At 41.2% G+C, this 23,305-nt stretch overlaps 1 protein-coding gene across 2 annotated transcripts in view; it reads right to left on the bottom strand.

Annotated features, from left to right (window-relative positions):
- Positions 1-23,305, bottom strand: part of LOC132389583 (latent-transforming growth factor beta-binding protein 2-like) — a 408,009-nt gene that overhangs the window by 235,098 nt on the left and 149,606 nt on the right. For both annotated transcript variants that reach the window (XM_059962068.1, XM_059962075.1), the window contains exons 7-8: positions 17,912-18,174; positions 7,857-7,959 (exon numbers count right to left, since the gene is read on the bottom strand). In XM_059962068.1, the coding sequence (XP_059818051.1) occupies positions 7,857-7,959; positions 17,912-18,174 (366 nt within the window). The remainder of the gene's footprint in view (positions 1-7,856; positions 7,960-17,911; positions 18,175-23,305) is intronic.

The following is a 23,305-nucleotide window of genomic DNA, read 5'->3' on the forward strand; positions in this document are numbered from 1 at the left end:
CTTTTCCCAAAGAGTGATGAAACTGTGGAATTCTCTGCCCAATGAAGCTGTGGAGGCTACCTCAGTAAATATATTTAAGAAAATGTTGGATAGATTTTTGCATAGTAGGGAAATTAAGGGTTATAGCAAAAAGGCAGGTAGGTGGAAATGAGTCCATGATCAGATCAACCATGATCTTACTGAATGGCAGAGCAAGCTTGATGGGCCAGATGGCCTACTCCTGCTTCTATTTCTTATGTTCTTTTGTTAAAAGGAACACACACAAAATGCTGGAGGAACTCAGCAGGCCTGATCCAAATCATTGACTGTTTACTCTTTTCCGTAGATGCTGCCTGGCCTGCTGAGTTGCTCTAACATTCTGTGTGTATTGATTTGGATTTCCAGCATCTGCAGGTTTTCTCATGTTAAGGTTAAAAGTATATTTGATCACCATAAACAAAGCCATTTTATACCAAATAAATAGAAAAAAAATTGTTCCCACCATCAAACAATGCAAGAATAGTTGAGGCTGGGGACAGGTAGTTGAGGAATATTGGGTTGCTCAAAGTTAAATTCCTGGACAATGATGCAAGGGGGATCTGAAGAATGTTGTTAACAGCTGGTAAAGAAAAAGGCCATAAGAATTTTTCAAAAAAAAGATATGAAAATTATGGATAAATTGGATTCATATGAATGCCCTTATCTGAGCCAGCTAGACACAAATAAAGGATTTCTCATTTTATCTTTTACAATATGGAAAGATACAAATTACTGTAGATTTTTAACAATTTCTTTATTCATACTAAATATTTGAGTAATTAGGTAACTATCATAAATTCTAGTCTATATTGGTAGGTAAAGTAATCAAAGTCTGAGTGAAAGAAACCTTTATTTTTTAATTGATCCATAGAGTCAAACAGCACTACAACACAGAAACGGGCTCCTGTCCATGCCGACCTGATCATATACCTAGTCCCATCTATCTGTACCCAGATCTGAAATATCAGAAGAGGAAAATGAAATATACATATTTACAAGCATTAGGAGAAGCATAGTCTGATTAGGGATAGTCAACATGATTTTCTGATGGGCAGGACATGCTTCATAAGCCTGATAAGATATTTTGAGGAAATGACAAAATATTTTGTTGAAGACAGAGTAATAGATGTGATGTACGGTATATGGATTTTAGTCCTCGGTGGTTTCTACAAAAACTACGGTTGCCTTTCTTCTTGTAGATGGTGACTATCAGCGCATCTTTGAAGTCCTGAGGGAGACATTGATTCTCCCAACAAGATTCATATAAATTCAACAGTTCAGTCTTCAGAGCAGGAACACCTTGCTTCAGTACATCTAATGGAATGCCATCTTGCCGGGTGCTTTACCACTTCTTGTATCTTTTAAAGCCTTATTAAGTTCTGTCATAGTGATGAATCTGCATAGCTCTTTTACCAGTCTAGTGGTGAGACTTCCACATGCATTGCGGTCAGCTGCACCTTGTTGGCTTAAAAAGTTACAGAAGTGTTCCCTCCATCGCTCAATGATGTCTTTCCTGTCCATGCATAGCTTGCTCCCATCTGCAGTTTTGACTGGGGCCACTGTATTGCTTTTTGGACCATATATAGCTTTCAGTCTTGAGAAGAGCCGATGGTAGTCATTTCTGTCTGACAGGTAGTTCTTCTGCTTCCTTCCTCTTGGAGCGCAGCAATATCACCGTTGTATCTTGCCAATTCCTTAGCTATCAAACCAGTTCTCCTTTCCGGTCTTGAGTCGTTATCCAGCATTGTTCGCACATTCCATGTGGCAACAGTCAGTTTCATCTTCTAAACTTCTTACCGCAGTGGTGAAAACCCGCTGGTCGCGGTGAGCCAGCCAGGTGAAATCTGAGCAAGCATTCTTTACCCCACCATTTCTAGGGGCTTCCCCTTCCAGGGTGGGCAGTGCTATCCTAAAAAGGGATGCCTGGACACTCACATAGCTGCCTCAACCCTGTTATTGCTCAGAAAAACTCAACAAGTTAGCAACCATTTTATGCGAGCCGCCTATGTGCAGAGTTCACGTTAGCAACTTCCAGCTCCTCAAGCCTGCTGCTGTCATATGACCTCCATCGCCACAGGGCTTTCCACATCATCCAGAAACTCTATTCCAACACGCCTTGCACAGTGATAAGACAGATGGTGTCGTGCCACCACCATAAGTCTCTCTGGGCTTCCAAATCTGATGCTAAGTGGCACACAGGAGTGAGTCTATAGACTGTGTGTAAGTCTATCCACACAGACATAGTGGATAAGGAAGCTGCCTCGCAGTGACAACTAACTAGTCTAGGTATGCCATCCATTGACCAGCACTCTGGTTCCTCCGCATGCCACCAAAGTGGCTGTACTGTTAACCCTTTTGGATTCATCTGCCACAGACACTATCAGACGCCCTGCTACCAGCATCCTTGTTGGGTGCAGCCTTTGTCTGAAGAGCCATAACCTACAAAGTAGCAAAGACATGCTTACCTGCTTGACTTAGCTAGCCACGATCCTACTACTAGATCTAGTCTAGTAGTATACCAATGGAACATCACCTTCATGGCTAGGTTAGAACTGCCAGAGAATGAATCTCTGCCGTACTTCGCTGATGTTCAGCCAGCATCACTCCTATGCCACGGTGAGGTGCCAAGGTATGTCCACAACTGGCAAGATTATGGTGAAGATACTGCTCAACCAACTCAAGATCACTTCAAAAGACATGCTTCCTGAAAGCCTATGTGGCTTTAGGGCTGAAGAGCAACTACTGACATGATTTTTACTTTAAGGCAACTCCAGGAGAGGCCAGTAGAATAGCAGCAACCATTGTACATTGTCTTTGTTGATTTCTCACAAGCATTTGATATGGTGGACAGAGAAACACTCTGGGAAGTGTTCAAAACTTATGGGTGTCCAGATAGGCTGGTTACAATGATCAAGTTGTTTCATGAGAACATATCTGGCAAAGTTTCTTTTGGAGAGGATGTCAGCGAAGCCTTCACCATCAACCACGGGGTAAAACAGGGATGCGTTCTTGCTCCAACTTTGTCCACACTACATCTTGCTGCAGTTTTGGAAATAATGGAACATAATTTGGACAAAGGTGTGTACATCAGGACTTGCTCAGATGGATAATTGTTCAACCTATCAAGACTCAAAGCCTCAACCAAATCAAGAGAGATATGTGTCAGAGAGCTGCTGCATGCAGATGACTCAGCCTTGGTTGCTACTGATGTTAATGTGATTCCATAGAACCATAGAACATCACAGCACAGAAACAGGCCTTTGGCCCTTCTTGGCTGTGCCAAACCATTTTTCTGCCAAGTCCCACTGACCTGCACCTAGGCCATATCCCTCCAAACCCCTCTTGTCTATATACCTGTCCAAGTTTTTCTTAAATGTCAAAAGTGAGCCCGCATTCACCACATCATCTGGCAGCTCATTCCACACTCCCACCACTCTCTGCATGAAGAAGCCCCCCCAATGTTTCCTTTAAATTTTCCCCCCTTCACCCTTAATCCATGACCTCTGGTTTTTTTTTCTCACCGGCCTCATTAGAAAAAGCCTGCTTGCATTCACTCTATCTATACCCATCATAATTTTATATACCTCTTTCAAATCACCCCTCATGCTCCTATGCTCCAGGGAATAAAGTCCTAACCTATTCAACCTTTCTCTGTACTCAGTTTCTCAAGTCCCAGCAACATCCTTGTAAACCTTCTCTGGACTCTTTCGACCTTATTAATATCCTTCCTGTAATCAGGTGACCAAAACTGCACACGATACTCCAAATTCGGTCTCACCAATGTCTTATACAACCTCACCATTACATTCCAACTCTTTTACTCAATATTTTGATTTATAAAGGCCAATGTACCAAAAGCTCTCTTTAGAACCATATCTACTTGTGACGCCACTTTTAGGGAATTATGTATCTGTATTCCCAGATCCCTCTGTTCTACTGCACTCCTCAGTGTCCTATCATTTACCTTGTATGTTCTACCTTGGTTTGACCTTCCGAAGTGCAATACCTCACACTCGTCCGCATTAAACTCCATCTGCCATTTTTCAGCCCATTCCACCAACTGGTCCAAATCCCTCTGCAAGCTTTAAAAACCTTCCTCACTGTCCACTACACCTCCAATCTTTGTAGCATCAGCAAATTTGCTGATCCAATTTGCCACATTATCATCCAGATCATTGATATAGATGACAAATAACAATGAACCCAGCACCGATCCTTATGGCACACCACTAGTCACAGGCTTCCACTTAGTGTAGCAATCCTCCACTACCACTCTCTGGCTTCTCCCATTGAGCCAAAGTCTAATCCAGTTTACTACCTCTCCATGTATACCTAGCGACTGAATCATCCTAACTAACCTCCCATACAGGACCTTGCCAAAGGCCTTACTGAAGTCCATGTATACAACATCCACTGCCTTCCCTTCATCCACTTTCCTGGTAACTTCCTCGAAAAACTCTAATAGATTGGTTAAACATGACCGACCACACACAAAGCCATGCTGACTGTTTCTAATAAGACCCTGTCTATCCAAATACTTGTAGATCCTATCTCTTAGTATTCCTTCCAATAATTTACCTACTACCGATGTCAAACTTACCGGCCTATAATTTCCTGGCTTACTTTTTGAGCCTTTTTTAAACAACGGAACTACATGAGCTATCCTCCAATCCTCCGGCACCTGACCCGTGGATATCGACATTTTAAATATTTCTGCCAGGGTCCCTGCAATTTCAACACTAGTCTCCTTCAAGGTCTGAGGGAATACCCTGTCAGGTCCTGGGGATTTATCTACTCTGATTTGCCTCAAGACAGCAAGCACCTCCTCCTCTTTAATTTGTATAAATTCCATGATCTCCCTACTTGTTTGCCTTGTTTCCATAGACTCCATTCCAGTTTCCTTAGTAAATACAGATGCAAAAAAAAACCTTTTAATATCTCTCCTATTTCTTTTGGTTCCATACATAGCCGACCACTCTGATCTTCAAGAGGACCAATTTTATCCCTCACTATCCTTTTGCTCTTAACATACCTGTAGAAGCTCTTAGGATGATCCTTCACCCTGACTGCCAAAGCAACCTCATGCCTTCTTTTAGCTCTCCTGTTTTCTTTCTTGAGTATTTTCTTACTCTTTGCATATTCCTCAAGCATCTTATTTCCTCCCTGTTGCCTATACGTTATACATCACTCTCTTCTTCTTTATCGGAGTTCCAATATCCTTCGAGAACCAAGGTTCCTTATTCTTTTTCATTTTGCCTTTAACCCTGACAGGAACAAATAAACTCTGCACTCTCAAAATTTCTCCTTTGAAGGCCTCCCACGTACCAATCACATCCTTGCCAGAGAACAACCTGTCCTAATCTACACTTTTTAGATCCTTTCTCATTTCTTCAAATTTGGCCTTTTTCCAGTTTAGAACTTCAACCCGAGAACCAGATCGAGCTTTATCCATGATCAAGTTGAAACTAATGAGGTTATGATCACTGGAAACAAAGTGTTCCCCTACGCACACTTCCGTCACCTGCCCTAACTCATTTCCTAACAGGAGATCTAATATTGCATCCTCCCTAGTTGGTACATCTATATATTGATTTAGAAAACTTTCCTGATTCAAGAAATAGTAGACTGGTTCTCATTTGCTGCCACTCTTTTTGGCCTAAGAATCAATGTCTCCAAATCCGAACTTCTGTACCAGCCTCCTCCTCTGTGTAGTCCCAGTGAGACCCAACCACCAGTCATATCGGTCAATTGGGTAGCACTGAAATATTCTGACTCTTTCACATACTTAGGAAGCACTGTGACCAACACCAATTCATCAGATCTGGAAGTTGAGAGGCGAATTCAATCAGCTGCAAAAGTATTTAGTGCTTTGCAGAAGTGACTTTGGTCTTGCTACGATGTTAAAATGGTAACCAAGGTCAAAGTGTATAACACAGCTGTTTTACCATCTCTGTTTTATTCAACTGAAATGATGACGCTGTATTGGAAGCACATCAAGAAATTGACCAAGACACAACTCAGGCATTTATGCCAAATATTACACATCAAGTGGCAAGAGAGGGTACCAGATGTGGAGGTGCTCAAAAATGCTGGGACAGTCAGCGCAGAATCACTCATCACAGCTTCTCAGCTGCGTTGGACTGGTCATGTCACAAGAATGAGGGATGATCGTTTACCTAAAGCTGTTTTCTATGGCGAGCTACATGAAAGAAAAAGGAAGCATGGTGGTCAGAAGCTGCGCTACAAAGATGTGCTCAAGCGCCGTATGAAGAACACTGATATGAATGTCAACACCTGGGAGAAAGATGCTTTGGACAGAAGAAGTTGGCACTGCATTGTCAAGAAGTCAATCGCAGCTATTGAGGAGAAAAGGCAGAAGAAATATGAAGCAGATCATGAATTCAGACATTCGGTGCTAGACCAGTTAAATTACAAATATGACCAATGTGAGAGACAGCGCTGATCCAATGCTGGTCTTGTTGCTCATAAACGTGCCTGCAGAGACTAAACTCTCAGCACAGTCACATCGCAACACAAACAGCCGAAGAGAGAGAGAAATGGATTTTAGTAAGGTATTTGACAAGGTTCTCCATGATAAGTTCATTCAGAATATCAAGAAGTATGGGATAAAGGGAAATTTGGATGTCTGATTCCAAATTGGCTTTCCCACTGAAAGCAGAGGGTGATACTAGACAGACGTATTCTTTTGGAGGTCGGTGTTCACTGCAATTCTACAGAATATTTATTTTGAAACCCCTGCTCTTTGTTATATTTATAAATGACTTAGGTGGTGCTGTGGATAGTGTAGAAGGCTGTCATAGGTTACAACAGGGCAGTGATAGGAAAGAGAGCTGGGCTGAGAAGTGGCAGATCGAGTTCAATCTTGGAAAAGTGTGAAGTAATTCACTTTGGAAGGTTGAACTTGAAGGAGGAATACAGAGTTAATGATAGATTCTTGACAGTATGGAGGAGGAACGGGATATTACGGTTCACATCTACATATCCATTAAGTTCAGTGCAAATTGATAGGATGATTCAGGTGTCTGGTGACTACATTAGTTGGGGATTGAGATTAAGAGCCATGTTAACATTGTAGCTCTAATAAAACTTTGGTTTGACCACATTACCTGGTACTCCAGCTGCAGTGCTGCCAACAAAAAAAACCTTGCAGAGGGTGGTTAGGCGAGCAGAGAAGGTTATTGGTGTCTCCCTACCTTCTGTCCAAGACCTCTTTCAGAATTGATGCCTCCAGAAGACACGGTACATCATTAAAGACCTCTCACACCCTCTCCATAAACTGTTTGTTCTTCTGCCATCAGGCAAATGTTACAGTAGCATCAAAACAAAAACCACAAGGCTACTAAACGGTTTCCTCCCACAGGCAGTCAGACTGCTAAATAGCTGCTCTATCTGACTCTGCTTTGGACACTTTTAACTTGCACTGGATACTTATAACTTGATTTTAACTGACATGCGGCTGTTGTGTTTTACTATTTATTGTGGTGTTTACTATTTATTGTTGCATTTGTTATGTTATGATTGCACTTGCCCCTGGGAAACGCTGTCTCATTCTGCCCTGCAGAGCTGATGTATGGTTGGAATGACAATAAAGTTTTTGAATCTTGAATCTTGAAACTATTTTAGAAAATGCTCTTCAGCATGGAAGAAAAAGGATAAGCTATTGATTACTGAATTCTCTTTAAAAGATACCTAGTCAACCTGAGTAAATTGGGTTAAATTACAATAGCATTCAGTCTAGATACATTCTTGTCAATATGATTTAACATCAAGTAACTTCTGCTATTCTAACATTCAAGTTATAAATTTTGATGGCTTACCTGGTTTTGGAGGACATTTTGTACACTTATGGTAACCCCATGATAGTCCTACACTCCCACAACAATCATCCTGCTTTGTGAGACCTGGAAGTGGTTTTCCACACTACAATAAAAAGGAAAAAAAAACAGAATTCACATGATTTTATGATTTGCATTAAGGGAATTAACCATATAACAATCACAGCACAGAAACAGGCCATCTCGGCCCTCCTAGTCTGTGCCGAACTCTTAATCTCACCTAGTCCCACCTACCCGCACGCAGCCCATAACCCTCCACTCCTTTCCTGTCCATATACCTATCCAATTTTACCTTAAATGACACAACTGAACTGGGCTCCACTACTTCTACAGGAAGCTCATTCCACACAGCTATCACTCTCTGAGTAAAGAAATACCCCCTCGTGTTTCCCTTAAACTTTTGCCCCCTAACTCTCAAATCATGTCCTCTCGTTTGAATCTCCCCTACTCTCAATGGAAACAGCCTATTCACGTCAACTCTATCTATCCCTCTCAAAATCTTAAATACCTCGATCAAATCCCCCCTCAACCTTCTACGCTCCAATGAATAGAGACCTAACCTGTTCAACATTTCTCTGTAACTTAAGTGCTGAAATCCAGGTAACATCCTAGTAAATCGTCTCTGCACTCTCTCTAATTTATTGATATCTTTCCTATAATTCAGTGACCAGAACTGCACACAATATTCTAAATTTGGCCTTACCAATGCCTTGTACAATTTTAACATTACATTCCAACTTCTGTACTCAATGCTCTGATTTATAAAGGCCAGTGTTCCAAAAGCCTTCTTCACCACCCTATCTACATGAGACTCCACCTTCAGGGATCTAGGCACTGTTATTCCTAGATCTCTCTGTTCCTCTGCATTCCTCAATGCCTTACCATTTACCCTGTATGTTCTATTTGGATTATTCCTGCCAAAATGTAGAACCTCACACTTTTCAGCATTAAACTCCATCTGCCAACAGTCAGCCCATTCTTCTAACTGGCATAAAACTCCCTGCAAGCTTTGAAAACCCACCTCATTATCCTCAACACCTCCTACCTTAGTATCATCGGCATACTTACTAATCCAATTTACTACCCCATCATCCAGATCATTTATATATATTACAAACAACATTGGGCCCAAAACAGATCCCTGAGGCACCCGGCTAGTCACCAGCCTCCATCCTGATAAATAATTATCCACCACTACTCTCTGGCATCTCCCATCTAGCCACTGTTGAATCCATTTTATTACTACAGCATTAATACCTAACAACTGAACCTTCTTAACGAACCTTCCATGTGGAACTTTGTCAAAGGCCTTGCTGAAGTCCATATAGACTACATCCACTGCCTTACCCTCGTCAACATTCCTCGTAACTTCTTCAAAAAATTCAATATTAGCTTTTGTTTTTCTTCATGATTAATAGTTTCAATATTTTTGTCATGTTTAATGGCTATGGATCAGAGAAGCAGATGCACAATTGATAATGGAAACATGAGAAAATATGACTGTAGTTATGCTCATTTCATACTCTTCTAGTAACAAAAAAGCCAGCTCCAGATAAAACTTACACAAACTTTGAAAATCCAACAAATGTAAATTCTGCACTTAATCACTGCACGTTATGACGAGATCTGAAGGATTATTAAATATGGACTGTTTCCTTAAAAAGAGAGAGAGCATGTGTGCTATTTCAGGGAGAGGGAGAGGGAGAGGGAGAGGGAGAGGGAGAGGGAGAGGGAGAGGGAGAGGGAGAGGGAGAGGGAGAGGGAGAGGGAGAGGGAGAGGGAGAGGGAGAGAGAGAGGGAGAGAGAGAGAGAGAGAGAGAGAGAGAGAAACAAAAGCCTGTGAGTTGCCATGGAAATGGCAAGGCAGAACTATATGATGGATAGCTGCTGTTCAGCACTTGTGGAATATATACAAGGTCAACTGGCTTTGAAATCAGACACACCAGACATGCCAGAGACAAGAAAGACACTGACACTGGTTGAGTTTAGTGTGCCCACGGCAAAGGTGGGGTTTTTGCTCACAGTGTGGACAAAGGAATAGCCGGTGGGGAGCTGTCGGTGTGTTTAACTCTAGCCTGGGTTGATAGCTTCACCACAGAAGACTGTCTCCTTTTTGTGGTCACAGTTGGTGACTCTAATAAGTTTTGGGAGCAGGAGGATGGTGTGGAAGATTTGATGGCATCGGCACTGGGAAAACAAAACATCTCCCTCTCTCTCTCCAAACTACTCAATTCAAATTCCAGAACTGAACTGACTGCATACCTATACCATCATAAGACTGTATCATTTCACCACCTAAGCTGGAAGAAGTTTGGGAAGTTTGGGAGAACTTTAATTACTCACTTATATATGCATATACTCTGCTAACCTGTTTACCTTATCTTGTTTTATATTACTTTATCATGTAGTTACTAATAAAATAGTATTTAAAATGGAAGACTCGGACTCCAGCTGTGCCCATTTCTGCTGGTCCTTTTTAACCCGTTACGGGGTACGTAACAAAATCTTCCTCGTCTCTGGTGCCTGGTGTGTCTCGTTACAAAGCCAGTTGACCTTGTATATATTCCACAAGTGCTGGACACCAGCTGTCCATCATATAATTCCACCTTGCCATTTCCATGGCAACTCACAGGCTTTTGTTTTTCTCTTTCTCCTTCCCTGAAATAGTACACACACTGTTCGCTCATCCCAGATGAGCCCCCAATTTTGTTGGTGTGTTTTTGATGACATGCAATTTTTTGTCCTGATGGGCAAAAAGCTCAATTTTGGTTTCATCAGACCATGCAGCCTTCTTCCAGCTGATTTCAGAGCCTTCCATGTGCCTTTTGGCAAACTCTAGCTGAGGCAACAGGTGAAGCACCCAAGCAACAGCTGTTGTATGCACAGTCTCTCACATCTCAGCCACTGAAGCTGGTAACTCCTCCTTTAAAGGTCTCTTGGTGGCCTTCCTCACTATTTCCCTTCTTGTACGGCCACTCCATTTTTGTGGACAACCTGCTCATGGCAGATTTACAGTTGTGCCATATTCCTTCCATTTCTTGATGATTGACTTTACTGTACTCTAGGGGATATCTTGGAACTTTTTTGTATCTATCTTCTGACTTCTGCTTTTCAATAACCTTTTTGGGGGAGTTGTTTGGAGTGTTCTTTTGCCTTCACGGTGGAGTTTTTGCCAGTATACTGACTCACCAGCAGCTGAACCTTCCAGATACAGGTGTATTTTTACTACAGTCAATTGAAACACCTTGATTGTACACTAGTGATCCCCTTTAACTAAATTTGTGACTTCTAAAATCAATTGGCTGCACCAGTGATGATTTGGTGTGTGTATTAAAGGGGGTGAATACTTATGCAATCAATTTATGTTGTATATTTGTAATTGATTTAGATCACTTTGTAGAGACCTACTTTCACTTTGACACAAAAGTATCTTTTTCTGTTGACCAGTGTCAAAAAAGCCAAATTAAATCCACTGTGATTCAAAGTTGTAAAACAATAAAACATGAAAACTTCCAAGGGTGGTAAATACTTTTTATAGGCACTATACATAAACTTACAGTAATTCACATCTTTTCTATTATTATGTATTGCTGGAAAGACAACAAATTTCATGACATGTGCTGGTGATATTAAATCTGATTCTGATCCTTGCTGTTTTTCAGTTGTGCTCATGCCCCTTCAGGCCAGCATGCTGCCTTTGGATGGTAAGATTTTGCAAAATAGAGCAAAAATAAACCCTCTAACACATGCTAAAAGTATAATGCAAGGAATCTCTCTAATTGAATCAGACACTGGAATATTATTTTCAAAAGAGAAATGGTATCTTTCACACTGTTTTTGGTTCTTATGCAGTACTATATAGTAGTACTGTCAACCGGTGTGAGAAACGAGGAAAAAGAACATGGCCTTTGTCCATCAGAATAAATGTTTCAGGATAATGTATGCGAAAATGTCAGGCAAATTAGTCAGACATAGTCATTGGGAAATATGCTAATTTGGTTTGATTCTACTCAGTTTTACTAAATAATTATCTCTACCTTATTTGACAATTGACTCAATCACCTTGCCAACAATTGTCATTCTATTAACTAACCTATAGTTCTCCATCTTTTGTCTTTCTGACTTCTTGCTGTTTTCCAATTCATTGCTAACATTTGAAATTCAGAGAATTTTGATGAACTTCAAACAGTGAATCCACTTTCCCTGCAATTAATTCCTTTAAAAAAAAATTAGGTTCAGGTCATTGTGTCCTGGCGGCTTGCCTACCTTTAGTCTCCTGAGTTTTCTAATACCTTGTTACTTGTAAGAAAATTGGTTAATGTATCTGTATTCCCTTGTTTCATGATATTAATTCACTAACTTTACTCTCTAGAGTTCACACACCAACTTAAACCACTCTCTTCCTTTTCATATGAACATATAAACCTTTCGTCTTTTTTTCCCAAATCGATTTTCCCCTGTCTTATAAGTTTACTTTTGTTTTTTCCACCAGTGGTTCTGGAAAAAAAAATTAAAAAATAATTTATTAAGATACTGGGCGGAGTAGGCAAATCCAGCTGTACTGCCCAGAAACCCCTAATTTAATCCTAGCCTAATCACAAGAAAATTTACAATGACCAATTAACTTTCCAACTGGTTTGTCTTTGGACTGTGGGAAGAAACCCGAAAACCCAAAGGAAACCGATATAGTCACGAGGAGGATGTACAAACTCCTTACAGACAGTGGCAGGATTCTCACTCATGTCTACCAGTACCTCTTGCTACTTTGTATGCCCTTCTTTTTGATTTAACACTAAACATACATTGCCTAACAACTAACTAAAATTTCTAATGGAGTATACACCGATAAACTACAATTTTTAAGAGACTTTAAAAACTGACTAACTCAAGGACACAATTTACTCATCTATTTATAGCACAACTGTCCACAGAATTTCCACTTCAAAAGGTAAGAGTTCACTACAGTAAGAGTTTTTCAACGTAACAATACACACAGAAGCTTCTCTCAGTAAAATTGATAAACAACTAATTAGATCAAGCACTTCATGGACCATTAGACAGAAGCTCTACTATCAGAAGGAAAGCAATAGGACAATCAATTGTTACAAATATGATTCTTGTGGCAACTGCATGACACATCTAAATGAGGCAGGGTTCAGACTTGATCACCTGAAAAGATAAAAACAAACACTTTGTCGCTGTCATGAGATGTGTTTATCATAGTTAACGTTCGAGTTAGAGTTAAGAGTTAAAGCCTCTATGTGACTTTTCTAGTACAAATATTATATCAGTGCACAGTAGTTTTTTTATCATTTTAAGAACGTAGAACATAGAAATCTACAGCTCATTACAGGTCCTTCATGTCACAATGTTGTGCCAACCATGTAACCTACTCTAGAGACCGCCTAGAATTTCTCTAGTGCATTGCCCTCTATTTTTCTAAGCGCCATGTACCTACCTAAGAGGCTCTTAAAAGACCCTAATGCATCTGCTTCCACCACCACAGGCATCAATGCATTCCACACACCCACCACTCTCTGTTTAAAAAAACCTTACCCCTGACATCCCCTTGGTACCTATTTCCAAGCACCTTAAAACTATGCCCACTTGTGTTAGCCATTTCAGCTCTGGGAAAAAGCCTCTGACTATCCACACGATCAATGCCTCTCATCAGCTTACACATCTCTATCAGGTCACCTCTCATCTTCCATTGCTCCAAGGAGAAAAGGCCAAGTTCACTCAATCTATTCTCATAAGGTACGCCCTCCAATCCAGGCAACATCCTTGTAAATCTCCTCCACAATCTCTCTATAGTATCCACATCCTTCCTGTAATGAGGCGACCAGAACTGAACATAGTACTCCAAGTGGGGTCTAACCAAGGTCTTATACAGCTGTAACATTACCTCATGGCTCTTGAACCCAGTCCCACGGTTGATGAATGCCAACACAGCATACACCTTCTTAACAACACTGTCAACCTGCGCAGCAGCTTTGAGTGTCCAATCTACACTGACCCCAAGATCTCTCAGATCCTCCACACTACCAAGAGTCTTACCATTTATATTATATTCTGTCTTCAAATTGGACCTTCCAAAATGAACTACTGCACACATCTGAGTTGAAGTCCATCTGCCATTTCTGAGCCCAGTTCTGCATCCTATCAATGACGCACTGAAACCGGTGACAATCTTCCAGACTCCACAACACCCCCAACCTTTGTGTCATCAGCAAACTTACTAACCCACCCTTCTACTTCCTCATCCAGGTTATTTATAAAAATCACAAAGAGGAGAGATCCCAGAACAGATCCCTGCAGAGCACCACTGGTCACCAACCTCCATGCAGAATACAAACCAACTACAACCACACTTTGACTTCTGTGAGCAAGCCAATTCTGGTTCCACAAAGCAAGGTTTCCTTGGAACCCATGCCTCCTTACTTTCTGAAGAAGCCCTTCATGGGGAACCTTATCAAATGCCTTACTGAAATCCACAAACGCTACATCCACTGCTCTATCTTCATCAATGTGTTTTGTTACTTCCTCAAAGAATTCAATTAGTCTCGTCAGGCATGACCTGCTCTTGATGAAGCTATGCTGACTATCCCTAATCAGATTATGTCTCTCCAAATGCTCATAAATCCTGCCTCTCAGGATCTTCTCCAACAATTTGCCCACTTCTGAAGTCAGACTCACTGGACTATTAATTTCCTGGATTATCTCTACTCCCTTCTTTGAACAAGGGAACAACATTTGCAATCCTCCAGTCCTTTGGTACTGCTCCTGTCCCTATTAATGATGCAAAGGTCATTGCAGGAGGCTCAGAAATCTCCTCCCTCGCCTGCCACAGTAGACTGGGGTATATCTCATCTGGTGCCAGTGACTTATCTAACTCAATGCTTTTCAAAAGCTCTAGCACATCTTTTTTCTTAATGTCTATATGTTCAAGCATTTCAGTCTGCTGTAAGTCATCCCGACAATTGCCAAGGTCTTTTTCGCTAGTGGATACTGAAGCAAAGTATTCATTAAGTCCCTCCGCTACCTCCTCCGACTCCATGCACACGTTTCCACCATCGCCCCGGTTGCTCCTAGTCTCACACGGCTCATCCTCTGCTCTTCACATACTTGCAGAATGCCTTGGGGGTTTCCTTAATCCTGCTCACTAAGGCCTTCTCATGGACCCTTCTGGCTCTCCTAACTCCATTCTTAAGCTCCTTCTTAGCAACCTTGTCATTTTCTCGAGCTCTAAGATGTGATATTACCTTCTGCACCAGGCTACCATGTGGTACTTTGTTACAGTTAGGGAAGAGTGGCAAATAGACTTTAATACAAATTATATACGGAGAGCATTCTGACAGGCTGCATCACTGTCTGGTATGGTCGGACTACTGCACAGGACTGAAAAAAGCTGCAGAAGGTTGTAAATCTAGTCAGCTCCTTCATGGGTACAAGCCTACAAAGCTCAGGACTGAAAGAAGCTAAAGAGGATTGTAGATCTAGTCAGCTCCATCTTGGGTACAAGCCTACAAAGTACTCAGGACATCTTCATGGAGTGGTGTTTCAGAAAGGCAACATTCATTATTAAGGACCTCCAGCACCCAGGGCATGCCCTTTTCTCATTGTTACCATCAGGTAGGAGGTACAGAAGCCTGAAGGCACACACTCAGTGATTCAGGAACAACATCTTACCCTCTGCCATCCGAATCCTAAATGGACGTTGAATCTTTGGACATGACCTGACTTTTTTTTTAAAATACACAGTATTTCTGTTTTTGCATGTTTTTTAAAAATCTATTCAATACACGTAATTGGTTTACTTTCAACAGGAGTGAATCTGCAGATGCTGGAAATAAATAAGAACACAAAATGCTGGCAGAACTCAGCAGGCCAGACAGCATCTTTGGGAGGAGGTAGTGATGACGTTTTGGGCCGAAACCCTTCATCATGCACTCCTGATCATAGTACTCACTTGGAGTACTATGTATAATTTTGGTCACCCTGTTGCAGAAAAGACAGTTAAACTGGAAGGAGTGCAGAAAAAAAAATTATGAGGGTTTTGCCACATCTAGAGAACCTAAATTGTAGGGAAAGGTTTGCCAGAGACAGGTTGGCCAGTTTAGGTCTTTATTCCTTGGAATGTAGGAGAATAAGGAGTAACCTTATAGAAGTGCTTATAATTATGACAGACATAAGGTCTTTTTCTGTTAGGGTAGGGGACTCTAAATCCTGCAGACATAGATTCAAGTTGAGAAGGAAAAGATTTAAAAGTGACTTAAGTGGCATGTTTTTCCACAGAGTGTGGTGATGATATGGTATGAGCTGCCAGAAGAAGTGGTAGAGGCAGGTACAAAAGTATCATTTAAGAAGCACTTGGATAGGACAACATGGTGGATATGGACAAGTTGGACATAGGGCCTGTATCCTCGATATATACTACACTATGACTCAATTAGCTGGCACTTGTTTGCAGTGAAAGTTGATTAACATTTATCATCCCATTTCCAAATGCAATTTTGATTTTACTGCATACAAATAAGGACAAGTCATTTTTTGAGGAATGTCACAGTCCTCTGCAAATGTTCCTACCTCTGACTTCATATTGGACAGGGGCCAGTTTCATCAAATACTGTTAATAAAATCATCCATCCAAGTGGACAAGATCCCATCACTCCTAACCCTCCACTATATTGACCTTAGTAATATCACAGAAAGGCATAAAAACCTTATTGCCTAACTTATCAGATAATGAAAAAATTATCTGAACCAACGCACATTTCATCAGGCATATAAGTAGGTTTGTATTAAAGTGGTAAGAATCACAATTGGTTTACGATGACCATTCTGAGATAGAAAGTTTATCCACATTTCTTTCAAATTCAGCTTTATTACCATTATCAAACATACCATCATTGACCCTGCAAGAAGTGGGAGACAGGGCGATTAAGGAGGCAGAAGCACACAAGGGGGTCATCACTGACCAGAAGCATGACAGTAAAAATTAGGTGAAATTTACTATCCAGTATCCTTGGCAAATAACTTACATCTTGATTTTCCAAAGACACTCCATCATATACAAAAGTCAGAAAGACAATATTCACTACTTTCCTAAATGATGGAAATTAAAACAGTATTCAAGGAGCTTGACACCTATCCAAGACAAAACAACCAACCCATTTAATTGGCTATTTATACATCACCATGTCTGTACCTCATACCATCCACTTAGAACAAGAACTAGCAAGTCTTTTTCAATAGTACTTCCAAAAAATGCTGATTTATACAGTCATAAAAAAAAGACGGTAAGTGGTTTTCACCATCGCCACAAGAGCATTTATGATGGGCAGCAACCATTGCTTTATTAGTTATAAACATAATCCTTGAAAGAATTTTTACAAAGTAAAAATAATCCAATAAGATGTTTGCATTACAATCCACATTCTAGAATATAACAGACTGAAAATCAAGTGACAGTATCCAAAGTTCTATTATATCACAGATGAAGTATTGGCCTGGTATATCTTCAGATCCATGTTTTATTCTTTAGGAAAAGTACAATAACTTGAGAGAATGCAGACTAGATATTAGTGTTACTGGGACTCCATGATATACATTAACAGGAAAAATTGCACAAACTTGTAATTATTGGAAATTTGCAGACTGGAAATATAGTAATATTTTTGAGACATTTAGAGGAACTGATAAAATAATGATTCCTGCTGCTCAAAAAGTCTAGCCTTGCCTGGTGTAAACTGAAGTAGGACTAGGCCTCTTCAAGATAAATTCACACCACCTATATAAAGAGTAGTACAATTTTAGGACCCCTTTTGCAAGCAGTAGTTGATGTAAAGTCAAGTTAAAGTTTAGGATTTTTGTTAGCTATTAATGGATATGGGGCATGGATTTGGGAAACTGAGAATGCCAGTACAGGCAAATGACTAAACTTATTATTTTCTGATAATATACAAAATCAGATATTTTGGGTTAAGTTTTCTTAATGACTTTCTTCTTAATTACACATACTTGAAATAATGCCCTACCTGACCATCCACCGTTTCCTGGAAGCATCTTCCCACAGTCATAGGTCTACGATGTTGCTGTGACTGCCCATTGTTTTTTCCATTAGCATTAGGCTGTGATCTTTGCTGTACTGAATGGACTGACTGTTGGTCCAGAGAATTCTCTATGTTTTTCTTAGCTGAAGAGGCAGGTGGGGTCTTCACTCTTGCCACTTGATGAATTTGTACTGTGGCCTCTGGTGGGTGGTTCACATGTATATTAACCAGGGATGGGTGCATAACAACTGTAGAGAAGATGGAATCATGGTATACAACACTAGTCATTTAGCAATCAAATTCTTCCAAACAGCAATATTATGTTTTCTGATGCAACAACAATGACTTCTTTTAAAACCAGAATTAAATAGCCTAATATTATAGAAAGAGCACAACTGCATATCAAATCTGCATCCCTTCCTCACTGGATACATCAAAAAGACACAACACTGTAGGTGCTAACCACAGTGATGAAGACCTGATTTTATAACCATTATTAGATCCCAAAGGAAACTACAGTGTCACAGCAGCATTACAAGTTCACAGATATACATTAGAAGAGAAGTAAAAAGAATAAATAAAAAATAAGTTACCTTAAACAGTCTAACAAGAGGGGGTCATCACTTCCCCAGCTATAGGTTGACTCATTATAGAGTGTTATGGCTGAGGGGGAGAATGATCTCATAGAGTTCTCTTTGGAGCGGCGCGTTGTTTTATTCTATTACTGAAAGTCCCTCTCTGTTCAGGCAAGGTGTCAAGCAGAGGTTGAGAAACATTGTCCAGAATTGCCAGGATGTTCTGTAGGATCCTTTGTTCTACCACAACCTCCAATGTATCCAGTTTGACTCCTATAACAGAGCCAGCCTTTCTAATCAATTTATTGAGCCTGTTGGCATCACCCATGTTGATGCCATTGCCCCAGCACACTACTAGAAGATTGTATTCGTGACAACAGACTGGTAGAACGTGTGAAGGAGAGGCCTGCATATTCCGAAGGACCACAGTCTCCTCAGGAAGTAGAGGCAACTGTGGCCATTCTGGTAGACAGCCTCTGTGTTGGTACTCCACTCAAGTCTGTTACCCAGGAGCACTCCAAGGTGCTTGTAGGTCCTCACCACATCCATTATATTTAAATATATAGAAGGTGGTTGTGTTACAAGTGAACATTCCAACATGGTCAATTTTACTTATGAGTATTCAAAACTGAATCTCATTAGATATTCTCAAGGGAATGTAGACTTACGATAAAACACAGGAAAAAATAAGAAATAGGCTCAAGAAGAACAATAGAAGAATTGACTTAATAGTTGATTTCCAAAGCACCTTTAGTTCAATGAAATGGATTCAGAGGTTAAATTTTTTTAAAGGTGCAAATCGAGTAATAGAATCAAAGAAACAACTGGTAAATTAAAGAATAGATCAAAATATGTAATTTGACAGAATGATTTCTGATAATTGAAATCACTTCAAAAATACTTACCTTTATTAACGGAGGTTATGCTACAACTTGATAGAACATTGATCAGGCCACAGCTGGAATACAGCACATAGTTTTGGATGGGACATTACAGAAAGCACTTGGTTATAGTGAAAAGGGTACATGGGATATTCACAAGGACATTGCCCGGGACGGAGAGTTTCAGTCACAAGGAAAGACTAGATAGCTTGGGGAGAATCTGATGGAGAAATACAAACATGTAGAGGAGCAGGGATAGCAATAATATCTAAAATTGAAGGATATGTTTCAGCTAAAGGTCAAATTTTTAAGGGATATAAAGGAGATTGTTTTCACTCAAATGGTAGTTGGGATCTGGTATGCGTTGGCTGATTAGATGGTGGAGGCAGGTATCATTACAACATTTATGAAGTATCTGAGGGGAGACTTGATAGGCATTTATAAGATTATGATTGGTATAGATAGACTGGACAGCAAGTATCTTTTTCCCAGGGTTGAAATATCAAGTAATAGAGGGCATGCATTTAAAGTGAGAGAATTAAGTTCAATGGAGATATGCGGTGTAATTTTTCACTTTACATGAGGAACGGTGGGTCCTGGAATGCATTCCCAGGAGTGGTGGTGAATGATAACAAATACTTGTATTGTAAGAAGTTCTTAAATAGCCACACGAATGTGCAGAGAATGGCATTTAATTACTAGTTCATATAGTTTGGCACAACACTACAGGTCTAAAGGTCTGTTACTGTGCTGTTCTACCAAGATCACCAATACATAGCAGACTATGGACAAACTGCTGGAAAATGGAAATAGTATAGATAAATATTTGAAGATCAGCATAAGTATCATGGATCAAAGGGCCTGTTTCTGTGCTGTATAACTCTAAAAGGAAGAAAATAATTTGTATACTACTTAAATGATTCTGATGCAGTGAATCATTTTTTTTAGTCATTTGCAAGATGTGGACTTGATATGCAAGGTTGAATTTATTTTCTATCATTTTAGGATTGTGACTAACTTGCTGAGCTGGAGTTCTGAGATGGTGGAAATCAGGCAGTGCAGATGTCACAAAGGGAGGTGCCTGATGAGATGGATGGGTGGGTAGTTTGGAAGGTGGACATCTATGCACTCTTGATGCATTGGTTCAGAGTTCTCCATACCATCCTAAAAGCTCCTCCACCAGCATGAGTGTTCAAGGGTGTTCCCTTGTTCAGCTGAGTATGTTGTATTTTTCAATTAGATTTTGAAACTATCCTTGAAACTTTCCTCTGTCCAGCTGATAATCTCTCCCTGTATCAAACCTGAGTTGAGAGTCCACTTTGGGAGTGTGATATTAGGTTTGCAAATATCAGAAAATGCTCAATTAAGCAAAATAAATATAATTAGAGTTCCAAGCAAGATTATTGACCTGAGGGAAAGTCATGATGTTGATTCCCATATTTCGAGAAGTTTGTAGAGATTGCAATGGTGGCATCCTACAGAAAGGTGGAACTAGCAGGATTGTATAACCACAGTAATGAGTGTGCTGAAATCACAGCTAAAACCCCTTCTCTACGATTTTACCTGGAGCCAACAAAGTAATGAAGGAAGCTGAAGGAGATGTAGCAGATGCTTGTTGCAATCAATAAAACCAATCTAAGACAAAACCTCGTGCTAAACAGTAGAATATGTCAATAAAAGTTATAATCAAGTTTTACAGAGCTAAGCTCAGATTGCACTTTGAATTGTGCTCTGGCTTCTAACCTTCAATAGAGACATTCAAGTTCAGGAAGCAGTGCCACAATACTGATTCTTATAAGTTATTAAAAGGTCATTTCTTCAGCAGTTTGAACGGGGAACAACTGTGTAAGCGCGTGAATGTTGGCCTGTGAGAACAGTGGGTGAGTTTAAAAAGTGAGCAGATTGAGAAGGGGAAAGGTTATTTCTTTGGCAGTTTGAATGGGGCACGACTGCGCAAGTGTATGAAAGTCGGCCTGTGAGAACAGCGGGAGAGTTTAAAAAGTGAGCAGTTTAACAGAGTGGGTGATGGTGTAGTGGGAGACAGAGTAGGAAGGCTTTGGCTCAAGAGGCTTCAGCGAGCAGAGGTTGAGGACAATCTTGCTCCCAGTGAGGTAAGGCCAGGTAAGCTCCTTTAATTAATCTAATTAACTTAGAAGTAGGTAATGGAGGCAGCAGTTGGGGCAGTCATGTGCTCCGTTTGCAGTATGTGGGAAGTCAGGGCGAGCACAATTGTTCCCAATGACTACACCTGTAAAAAGTGCATCCAGCTGCAGCTCCTGACAAAACGAGTTAGTGCAGGGGTCACCAACCTTGTTTGCACTGCGGACTGGTTTAATATTGACAATATTCTTGTGGACCGGCTGACGGGGGGGGGGGGGGGGGGTGTCCCTGCAACAAGGCGTCCCATCGACGGCTGATGGGAGACAGCAATACTCCAGTCTATTTCGAAATTTAGTTTTCGTTGCTCTCAGCACTTGCTTCTGTCCCGCTTGCTCACTTTTTTTCACTCAAAAAACTTCAACGGGTTTGTCTTTAAGTGTAGGGTGCTTGGACTCAAGGTGCCGAAGCAGTTTTGAGGGCTTCATTGCCTCATTCGACAGCCTCCGGGCCTGAACTCCAGTCTCCTGCCCGCCCGCCACCAGACACCTTGGCCAGGTGCGACTGATTGTGGGTGGGGTGAGAGGAAAAGGTCAGGGCCGGAGGTCCCTGTACCAGGGCCGGGGCGGTCGCAGTCCAGCTAGTGTGACAGGGTATGCACCTGCCCCCCTTGTAGGTAGGTAGGATCTATTGGCTGACAAAAGTTTGGCTGGAGGAATGACTTTCAGTAGATCACAGCGAGATGGCTGCTCTGCTATTTACGAAACCCTGAGCCCAAATTAGGTTGTCTGTGAATATTTTAGTACCAGGTTCCCCATCAACATTCAGTGTGCTGAACAGGTTTAGAGGAGGCGCCCATCTGTCCGCGCAGCAGGCCAGTAGCAACTGCGCTTCTCGCTGGCCGCACAAGGCGGCTGGTTACCCAAGGTAAACCAGTGATTCCTGGCACGATGGTATCACTGCGTTTAGGCAACTGATATTGACTGAACGCGTGCATTCAAGTTCAACAGTGGGCATGATAGGGAATGAGGAAAGGTGCAGCTGACTCATATCGTTTCATATCACCAAGTCATAACATTTCTGCTCGGTCCAGTAGCACATGTTTTGCAGCCCAGTGGTTGGGGACCACTGAGTTAGGGAACTGGAGCTGGAGCTGGATGAACTTCGGATCATTCATGAGGCAGAGGCAGAAATAAACAGGAGTTTGAGGGAGATGGTCACCCCTAAAAGTCAGGAGACAGGTAGCTGGGTGACTGTTAGGAGAGAGAGGCACCCCTGTGGCCATCTCTATCAATAATAAGTATACCATTTTGGATACTGTTGGTGAGGAAACCTACCAGGGACAAGTTGCAGTGGTCGTGTCTCTGGTTCTAAGACTGGACCCTCAGCTCAGAAGGGAAGAAGGAAAAAGAGGAGAGCAGTAGTGATAGGGGATTTGATAGTTAGAGGGAAAGATAAGATGTTCTGTGGGAGAGATCAGGAATCCCAGATGGTCTGTTGCCTCCCTGGTGCCAGGGTCCGCGGTATCTCAGATTGAGTTCTCAGTATTCGCAAGAGGGAGGGTGAACAGCCAGATGTTGTGGTCCATGTAGGGATCAATGACGTGCATAGGCAGAAGGAGGAGGTCCTGCAAAGAGAGTTTAGGGAGTTAGGTGCAAAGTTGAAGGACAGGACCTCCAGAATTGCGATCTCAGGATTCCTACCCATGCCACGTGCTAGTGAGGCTAGAAATAGGAAGATAATGTAGCTAAATACGTGGCTAAGGAGTTGGTGCAGGAGGGACGGCTTCATGTTTCTGGACAATTGGGCCTTGTTCCAGGGAAGTG

This window comes from Hypanus sabinus, chromosome 2 (assembly GCF_030144855.1).
Source record: "Hypanus sabinus isolate sHypSab1 chromosome 2, sHypSab1.hap1, whole genome shotgun sequence".
Lineage (NCBI taxonomy): Eukaryota > Metazoa > Chordata > Chondrichthyes > Myliobatiformes > Dasyatidae > Hypanus > Hypanus sabinus.